We start from the raw sequence: 8,935 nt of genomic DNA on the forward strand, positions 1-8,935 counted from the left end.
TTTCGCAAAGCCGCTTAAATGTTATAGTTACTTGGACCGTAGCTCCTCCATTTTTCTCATCTTTTTTGAAACATTTTGACCGGACTGAGGTGCTTAGGTGGTTATGTGAGTGAGTTGCAAATGCTGGGAGCAGTGTGCAACGGTGTTGATAGCAACTGTTATTTAAATACATATTCATTTTTATTGTTTCCCCAAGGGGCACTTTCAAAAAGGGTTAAAACTTTCGAAGAAGTGGGGGATTCGAGGTGGTAGCAAATAGTAGTTATTACACAATTCGAATGCACAAAATGTTGTTGACAAGTACATACAGTTTGAGACTATAAGATGTTAAATTATTTGTATTTTCAATAAATTTTCAACTGTTTTTATAAATAATATGTATACTAAGTTGAGCCTCAAAAATATAGCACAGTATAATTAAAACTCCAAAAGCCCCTTCTGACGAAACAATTAAAATTAATGTCCCACTATTTGCACAGCAGCTGTGCAGCATTTGCTATTTTCCTCGCACAGCCACCGTCATTCGTCATCCTGCTGGTCAACACTCTTTTTGGCAACTCAAAATATAAAAAAAAGGTAAGCACTGCCGCCCTTTTGCCCAACAAAATGCAAATGTTGGTAAACAGAAACCTTTTGTTAGCCACTCGCGACAGCTTCCACCGTTTCGGTGTGACATATGAGTCGAATATGTTGCATGTTCAATATTTGCCAACAATTTTGCAACGTTTCTTCTTGTTTTTTGTACACTTTTCCGACTTTACCTCCTGTTTTTTGGACCTTGTCCCAAAACGACAGTTGTAGCCGTTGTAGCAAACAAAAGCAGGAAGAACAACAGCTCTGTCGCAGCCATGAACGAAAAATGTATTAAACAAATAAAAGTTAAAAGCATTTGATGAACCACACACAAAAGATGCACAGAAGGTTTTCGGGATTGAAGAAGTTGAAATTCCCTAAATACGCGTATTCTCTTTACGGTCTTAAGATTTAAATCCTTACACTTGTACTTAAAGTATGCCCTATAATTATCCTCATATTAAGTATTGATAATAGTCCACTCTATTAATACTTTGAATATCGAACTATAATACAAAATAATACAATATAATGAAGTGTAGCAAATGAAAAAAGGCGAAATTATACTTTAACATGTTATTTGAAATAAGCTCAATTACTAATCATAATGTATAAACTTGGAATCGCTTCCCAAATATTCGTAGTACCTCCATTATTGCCCAGTTCTTTGCAAGCAAATGTGCTGCCAGATATTGGGTGCCCCCAGTCCCCCACATTAGTCCCCTCATGGCCGGCGGGCAACTGCTGAAACTGACCGCCCGAAATGTCTGTTTGTCCTTGCCCCGCCCACGGAAACACCACCCAACGTCCTTCGGCTCGCTCCTGTTAACGTGTGCTTTGTTTAACGAATCGTGCAAATGCGGGTGGAATCGGAATCGCATTTCGGAATGGGCTCGTTTTGGGGATTGCTAAGGGAACTGGAACTGCAGGCCTGGAAAATGATGAGCAGTTTATTTGGCACGCTGTTTTTGTTTTTTGTTTTTTTTTTAAAGGGCTGTTGTTGCTTGGGCATTTATTTGATTATGCCGAGTGTTTTATTTTTCAATCAAAATCCGGCGCCGCACATTAAATTTTGATTGTTTTTCGGCTATGAAAATCACAGCAAAACGCAAAAAGTTTCGCCCGCAACAACAAGTTATTTTGATGGCTACATAATGGCCCGAACTCCCCAAATACATAGCCTTGATGCCGTCGAAACTTCGGAGCATTAAAATCACCGGCCAAGGCAAATCGCTTCAGGCATTTTGCCAAAATGATGATAATTAGCCGGCAAAACCGAAAAACCAGCGGGCAAAAAGTAAAAGTCAAATCAAAAACTAAACAAAAGTGCCGAGGAAATTACCGCGACTTCAGTTGAGTCGAGGTGGTGGAAACGGGAAGACGGGAAAACGGGTGTCAGTCATGTCCCAATGTGAAAATTAACTTGTAAGGATGGCCGGGGAGCAAACACCTCCGAACTCGAGTCCCGCGAGGATAACGATTTACAATCAGGAGCCAGCAGTGAAGGCGCCAAGCGTCAAAATAAAAACTTTTGCATTTCATGCTCGACTTTGTGCCCGCAAAGATTTCCTCGAGTGCGATTAAATTGTTTTAATGGTTTTTGTTTCTTGGCAATAACCAGAAAGGGAACGGGAAGACGATTTGGAGAGCCGCTTAAAGTTTCCCCTTCTTAATGGTCCACATTTTGTGGTTGTTATTGGAGAAGGGCAGTTAATTGTGGCAGGAACAACAACATCGTTTAGCAGCGTCACCCTGGTAAACTGCAAATAAGTAAGGTATTAAAGATAAAGAAAATGTTTCGGTAGTACAACTGTATTAATGCTAAAACCATTCTTTGGTCTGAACCACGATTTTGCTACCTAATTCTCAAACGAGATTCTGATTCTAGACTTGTGTACTTTCCACTTTGTCTCAAAAAGTACATTTTTATATATTTTCCATTCGCAGCAAGAACTCTCAATTAAAAGTATTATTTCCTGGCATGAAATCTCTGTGCCAAGTTCATTAAAATGCTTTGTGAAGGCATCTTCAGCGACCAGACTGACCATTCACATGCACGATTCTCCTCAATCTTTCCACCCTTATGAACAGGACATCGCAGCGCAGCAGGACATTCGTTTGAAGCCACCCTGGCACTTGGCTCTTAATTAAAGTTAAGCCCCAAAGAAAATGCCGGCAAGTGTTGGCAACGCACAACAGAATTAACAATTATGAATTTAACAAGAAATTATAATGCAGGCAAGGCCAAATTAGATTTTTATTGTTTAGAGCGGAATTATGCAAATGTGGCGAAGACAAAGGCAATTAACAATCAACATAAGCCGGAAAAAAGAAATGAAGAAGACCGACTAAATAATAACTGTTCCTGGGCAACCGTGCGTATGAGTAATCTACTCAGTGACTTGGTATCCTCTTTGAAACTCTCCATTATCCTCGCCATAATCATCACTGGCATACCCACCGTCTTGGTCTTGCGGTTAGCCTGCCTTGAGGTTTTGTCAACCTTTTCGAGCAGCTGGTCAAAGTTTTTGCCACCGCCTAGAATTATTCATGGCGGCCCAGGACCAACAGGATCAGGACACGAAGGCACGCCTCGGGCGTGTAGCAAACTAATTACCCCCAACCCAAGGATATTTCGCCCCCTTCCCTGCAAGGACACCATCCCGTGTGTTTGTTTGTTTGCTTGTTCGAGACATGTGGGCCTTGTCTGCTCGCCTTTTAATAGTTTCATAAGCTCCGTTTAAGATTCGCCGACACATGTCCCATGGAATGGTAGAGGTTCGCATACATTATACCCAATCTCGGCGAGCGACAAAGAAACATTTACATTGACATAAATTGATATCAGACCGTTTACGTCTTCATTGAGATAACACAGCAGACGGATAGTGGGCGGCATGGGGCTGGCCATTAATTGACATATTTATGAGGGTATCCTTAGGGTCGTGATTTGATTAAGGCGTGGAGTGTTGGCTCTGCTGGAGTGAATGTAATGTCCTGGACGGAGATTGACGTGATTCGGCGGTAGGAGATCAGCTATAGCCTCAGTCAGAATGACTTTATTTAGCTGGATGAGAGTTGACGTTTCCAAAATATATCTTTAATTATGTATTCGATGGGCATGCTTGCCAAATATGGCAGCTAATATATTTCAACCGTGAGATTCGCCCCAGAGAAAATCCATTCTACTGATATTTGTCTAGCCCCATAAAGCACGATCCCCAAAGAGACATAATAATTGCCCTGTTTGGAGACGTTATTAAACTAATAATTTACATGGACACACATTGTCGTTAAAAACAATTTCGTCCTCATAAACATTAAAGCTCGGAGATTTATAAGCAAGCTGGTGAGCTTTCTCTGCCAAAAACCTGGTCATAAACATATTTAGAGCCATAAAAAGGTCAGAACCCCTTTCCTATACCCATTCTTTTAACTGCTGTTCAGCTCGACGTAAGTAAACTTATTGAATGTCTTAAGTTCAGCTTTTCCGTTTTTTGACCGCCTTCTGCTTGTTTTCATTTCATTTTTATGACAACGTTTAGAAATTTGTTGTACATTTTCCCTTCGCTGCTGTTTGTCTTTCCACTGCCGCCTTTTGGCCACATTTAGCCGAATCCTCGACCCCCGATTCCATGTATTGACATTTGATCTTTATGTTGGCCCTGCTGGATGCTCGTGTGTCGCTTTGTTTGTCTGCAGGCATCTTTTTATGAGTCGAGTGTGTTTGCCTTTTGGCTTTTGTGCATGCCATAAAAAGCGGCGACAAGAGAAAGCGTCTTCTGGCCAGGATTCGGGGTGTGGGTGCCACAAATATGAGGTCATCTGTTATGAACGCCTTCGACTGACTTGAGAAGCCCTTGGGCAAATACATCTTGGGGTCGAGTCAGACCGACTAAAGATGCAAACTCTCGTGGAGTTTCCCTGCGAAAATAGAAGCTTTTCGGGAAGTGCCCAGCATCGGTGCAATCAAATGTTCACTACGTTGAATTCTTATCAGTTTTTGGTTTTTGGACGCTTTTATAACAAAGCTACCATTAAATCGTTTGGGCAGGCAATCTTGATTATATATACATATCAACGCAGTTTTCAATTAATATGAAATCAAGCATTAAAATTGAATTAGCAAACCGAAACTGAGAACAAATGTTTTCTCGGTCTGCTTGGTTTTTGCCGGGGTGAAAACTTGGCAGCAACTTTGGCCAATTAGAAAATTATGTTGTTCTGCATACAAGGACAATATGTTGCCCACTTTGGCAACGTCTTGAGACGTCGCCCGAGATGCTGAAATGGAACCAAAACCACCGCCCGCATCCTGGAATAGTAAACCTTGTATAGTCATTTTGGTGAGCGAAGCGCTAATTTTGTATGTTAGCCGGCGGCCAAAACCTGGCAAAAGTTCAGCCAACAAACAAAAGCGATAATTACAAGAAAACAAGCCGAGGACCAGGAAGATTGGCTGGAGTTGGGCTCTAGATCCGAGGCCAGGACAATTTGCTGTCGGAACTTTCTTTGCATTGGTTTTGTGTGCGAACGAATGCAAATAATTTTACAAAAATTAAAAGCAGAAGCCAACGACTGTTTGACTTGCACACAGCTGTCTTATTTATAATTGATATATATACACTGAAAAATATATGCAACAATATTGATGTATGTGTGTACATTTATTTTTTAAGAAAATAATTGACCTATTATTGGACCTATTGTTAAATAGCTTGACACCATTAAAAAAACCGGTATCAGTATCGCTAAAAAGCTCTAAAAAATCCGCTGTCTTTAAAATAAGCTGAAGTTGATAACCTATTGATGCAAAACATGTGGGGTTTTCTATATTTCATTCCACAGAAAACAATATTTACTTACAATATTAAGCACATTTTTTTTTGTGTGGGCCAAGCTCGTTGGACAGAAAGGGTTCGCAGTTTATGTGGCTGTCTAACGGCATTTAACCTACGCCACTATAATTCACGCCATTCCTCGACGTTGCCGGCATTTAAATGCAGCGTGCGCGGAACCTTCCTTCCCAAAACCAGAAATCCAGAAGCCCAGGATCATCGTCCCGGGAGTCCCACGATAAGCCAAACATGATTTTACGACAATGTTATTACCATCAGCGGTGGCAGTCTGAACATCAGCTAAGCGTTCGCAGCAGTCGGGGAATCCCCGCGGCATCCTTCCTCCGGATTTTGTATGTGTTTGTATTGTGTTTGTTGAGTTTAAAATCAGAATGGGGGATAGCGAAGGGGCTAGACCCTGGGGTTACACGGATGATGCCGACGTCGCCGTGATTGTTTAAAGTTATGAATAATTAAATATTTGTGCAGGTTACACGGTTGTGGGAGTTGGCAACCCTCGAACTTTGTTCAGCGGGTTTTGTCCATTAGGCTGATGGATGCGATGGACCTGCAGGGAAGGATGGCTCTAAAATTTCAACAAAAATACTTGATCAGTCGGTGATGGTCTTATCATGTTTGCAATATATCATAAATAAGTTCACGAATCGAGTACAAGTTTATAACAAATACTAAAATATTTAATACAAAGTCTTTTTATACGGTGTAGACTTCCTTTACTGCTAGATCGATAAGCGTAAAAAATGCTCACACTGATGTTTCGTAAACCTATTTATAGCCGGTCGGCTTGGAAGTGTTATCAGTTTCAATTTGAGTCTTAAGAATGAAGCACTGGACCCTCGCTGTATTTTTGGTGGCTTCTGCTCTGATGGGACTAAGCCAAGCTTATTCCTCTTGCAGTGCGGACGGAGGAGCTCATTGCGTACTTCCGAAAAATTGCAAGATGACGTTCATTTATCGCATTTCTCCGAATATGGGGTGCCCAGATTCTCTTGTTTGCTGCGATGTTAAAAGCGTAAGTGATATTAAACATCTTAATATTATATGTTGTTGTTATATGTAATTATACTATCCAGCTCAATCTGCCTTGTGGACCAGATGGAACACACCAATGCGTCCCTCAAGACTTGTCCCTAACACCTTTCCAATACAAGTCTTACTCAGAATGCCCGACAAACTTTATTTGCAGCCCGCCTAAAGAGGTAAGTAAATAGATAATAATAAAACGATATTATTAACTTTTGTTTACTTCGTAGAAAATTCCCCTGGTCTTTTATGAACCATTGCGTTAAATGTTTAAAATAAAACTTTAAAAAATCGTAATTGTATATCCGTTTGCTATTAAAATTTGTTACAAAGCGGAAAAACCTTAGCATTAAATTAGTCAGATCTTAAAACAAATTAAATCAAATAAATCGGTATACAAAAACAAATGCATTTTAATTACATTATTTTCTATCAAGCAATGGGCTTACCTTATCATTTTAAAAAATGATTATCCATCCAATCATAAAAAAGACAGTTGTCCTGGAGATGCGGGGCATCGATCCCCGTACCTCTCACATGCTAAGCGAGCGCTCTACCATCTGAGCTACATCCCCACTTAATCCAAAATCCCCGGAGAGGTATGTCAAAAATGGCCCACCGCTCTCGTAGTCATAAATACACTTGTTAATTATGCTGGTCAGCTTGTTTTAAAAGCGGCCACGAAGATAACGAAAGAAATTTAAACAAGTTACCTGCATTGGAAATTAAAATTCACTATCTTGTCTATTTTTAGCTATGGCCAGCGGTTTTTCCTCCTTTGGGCTATTTGGCGGTCCTAAAATTATGAGGCTCAATGGTCTAGGGGTATGATTCTCGCTTTGGGTGCGAGAGGTCCCGGGTTCAAATCCCGGTTGAGCCCGACTTATATATTTTACTTCTTAATTCTCAATTTACTTTATTTCCACAGAAAATAACTTGTATTCTTGACTTGATTATCTTATTTTCCGTTGCTTTTTCTTTAAGTTAATTTTGTAAAAAAAATTCTTGTATGAAATTGGCCTGATCAAAACCATTAATATTTAAAATGCTTACATAATATTGATTGTAACTGTGTTGAGCGGCTTGTAAGCGTTAAAGTGCGAGTGGGCACCTTTAAAACAAGCTTGCGCTGCGTCTCAAGAAAGCTGTGATCATGGTCATGAATAGTAAGCAGCTTATCTATTTATAAACATTTGTATCTCTTGCACTTAGCCTTAGTTGCAAAACCTATAATCAGATACCGTTGTATGGGGATGTAGCTCAGATGGTAGAGCGCTCGCTTAGCATGTGAGAGGTACGGGGATCGATGCCCCGCATCTCCAAGGATGTTTATTATCCTTATGGTATTAAATATTTTGAATAACCTTATACGTACGACAAATGTTTCATGTTACCAAATAGGCTCTGTTCAATTGAAGTCGACTGTTTTGTTATTCTATATTGTCAATAAATTATTATATATTTTCTTTTATCATCAACTGCAAAAATTAAACAATAATAATAAAAAAAAACAATTAAATTTGTATAAATCCTTATTGTAATACATAATTCCAATATGTAATTAAAAAAGTTCAAGAAGACTTGGAGATGCGGGGCATCGATCCCCGTACCTCTCACATGCTAAGCGAGCGCTCTACCATCTGAGCTACATCCCCGAGTGATCGCGTTTCGCCGAAAACACTTCTGATTCTTCGACATTGGTAACGAAATCAATGCCTGGAACGATTCGGGATTGACTACTAGAGATGCGTTGTTCGCAATGACAGCCACCCAATTAACTTTTACAAGCTGCTTTCTTTATTTCTTGTTTCGCTTTATTATTTATTCACTTTGATTATAATTTAAAAATGTCAATATTTACACTTTGTCGTTGGGTTTATTTTGCCATAAAAATAACGAATGCACAGACTCCACCCAAATTGTTCTCGCCAGTCCTTCTTTTTATTGTTTTCCAGGATTCATTCTTTCTTGTGATTCGTCCTTTTGCTTCTCCATTCAGTCACCTGCCAGCTGATGCATATAATTATGGAAATTTTAAAGAGGGCTCGAAGAGAACCCACGAGCAAGCACAAATAAAACAAAATGAAAAATCGACGCGCAAAGTAAACACAAGATGCTGAGCAAATGAAAATTTTTACGAATTTGGGCGTAAACACATTAGCATAAATTCGAGACAATACAAACGAACAAGCTAAATCATCATGCATATTGATTATTTGAAAGTTTTCTTAAGATCCTAACAGAAAGACCTTTTTTCTCTATTTTAGGTGTACATTTTTAAATTTAAATATGTAGGTATAATCATAAGGAACATGTTATATATTTGCTGAACTAAGTATGAACTAAGGTAGAATAATAAATTAGTTCGCTATCTGAGAACATTATATATCTCAGCATTTTCTAAGACACTTCAGCTTAAACGTTCCGTATTAATTGTAGGGTATCGTTTTGCAATACTCTTCTTTCTAGCAGTCACTTCA

General features: G+C 39.4%; 1 protein-coding gene and 4 non-coding genes across 5 annotated transcripts; 3 read left to right on the forward strand and 2 right to left on the reverse strand.

Annotated features, from left to right (window-relative positions):
* The first annotated feature begins 6,243 nt into the window (after positions 1-6,243).
* Positions 6,244-6,839, forward strand: LOC120452633. Its single transcript, XM_039636943.1, has 3 exons — positions 6,244-6,444; positions 6,506-6,631; positions 6,686-6,839. The coding sequence occupies exons 1-3, from the start codon at positions 6,253-6,255 to the stop codon at positions 6,719-6,721; spliced, it is 354 nt and encodes a 117-aa protein (XP_039492877.1). The 5' UTR covers positions 6,244-6,252; the 3' UTR covers positions 6,722-6,839.
* Positions 6,840-6,957: 118 nt separating this feature from the next.
* Trnaa-agc lies at positions 6,958-7,030 on the reverse strand. The gene has a single exon. It is a non-coding gene; the product is annotated as a tRNA-Ala (tRNA).
* Positions 7,031-7,263: 233 nt separating this feature from the next.
* Positions 7,264-7,335, forward strand: Trnap-ugg. Its single transcript has one exon. It is a non-coding gene; the product is annotated as a tRNA-Pro (tRNA).
* A 369-nt stretch (positions 7,336-7,704) lies between these two features.
* On the forward strand, positions 7,705-7,777 carry Trnaa-agc. The gene has a single exon. It is a non-coding gene; the product is annotated as a tRNA-Ala (tRNA).
* A 260-nt stretch (positions 7,778-8,037) lies between these two features.
* Positions 8,038-8,110, reverse strand: Trnaa-agc. Its single transcript has one exon. It is a non-coding gene; the product is annotated as a tRNA-Ala (tRNA).
* Positions 8,111-8,935: the final 825 nt, after the last annotated feature.

The sequence above is a fragment of the Drosophila santomea genome, chromosome 3R (genome assembly GCF_016746245.2).
Source record: "Drosophila santomea strain STO CAGO 1482 chromosome 3R, Prin_Dsan_1.1, whole genome shotgun sequence".
In the NCBI taxonomy this organism is placed as follows: Eukaryota; Metazoa; Arthropoda; class Insecta; order Diptera; family Drosophilidae; genus Drosophila; species Drosophila santomea.

What these genes read in the sequence shown, in the direction of transcription:
- LOC120452633 (XM_039636943.1), top strand. Translation starts at nt 6,253, where the DNA reads ATGAAGCACTGGACCCTCGCTGTATTTTTGGTGGCTTCTGCTCTGATG. An exon ending in TTTGCTGCGATGTTAAAAGC is followed by an intron (nt 6,445 to 6,505) that starts GTAAGTGATATT and finishes TATACTATCCAG; the next exon opens with CTCAATCTGCCTTGTGGACC. An exon ending in TTTGCAGCCCGCCTAAAGAG is followed by an intron (nt 6,632 to 6,685) that starts GTAAGTAAATAG and finishes TTTACTTCGTAG; the next exon opens with AAAATTCCCCTGGTCTTTTA.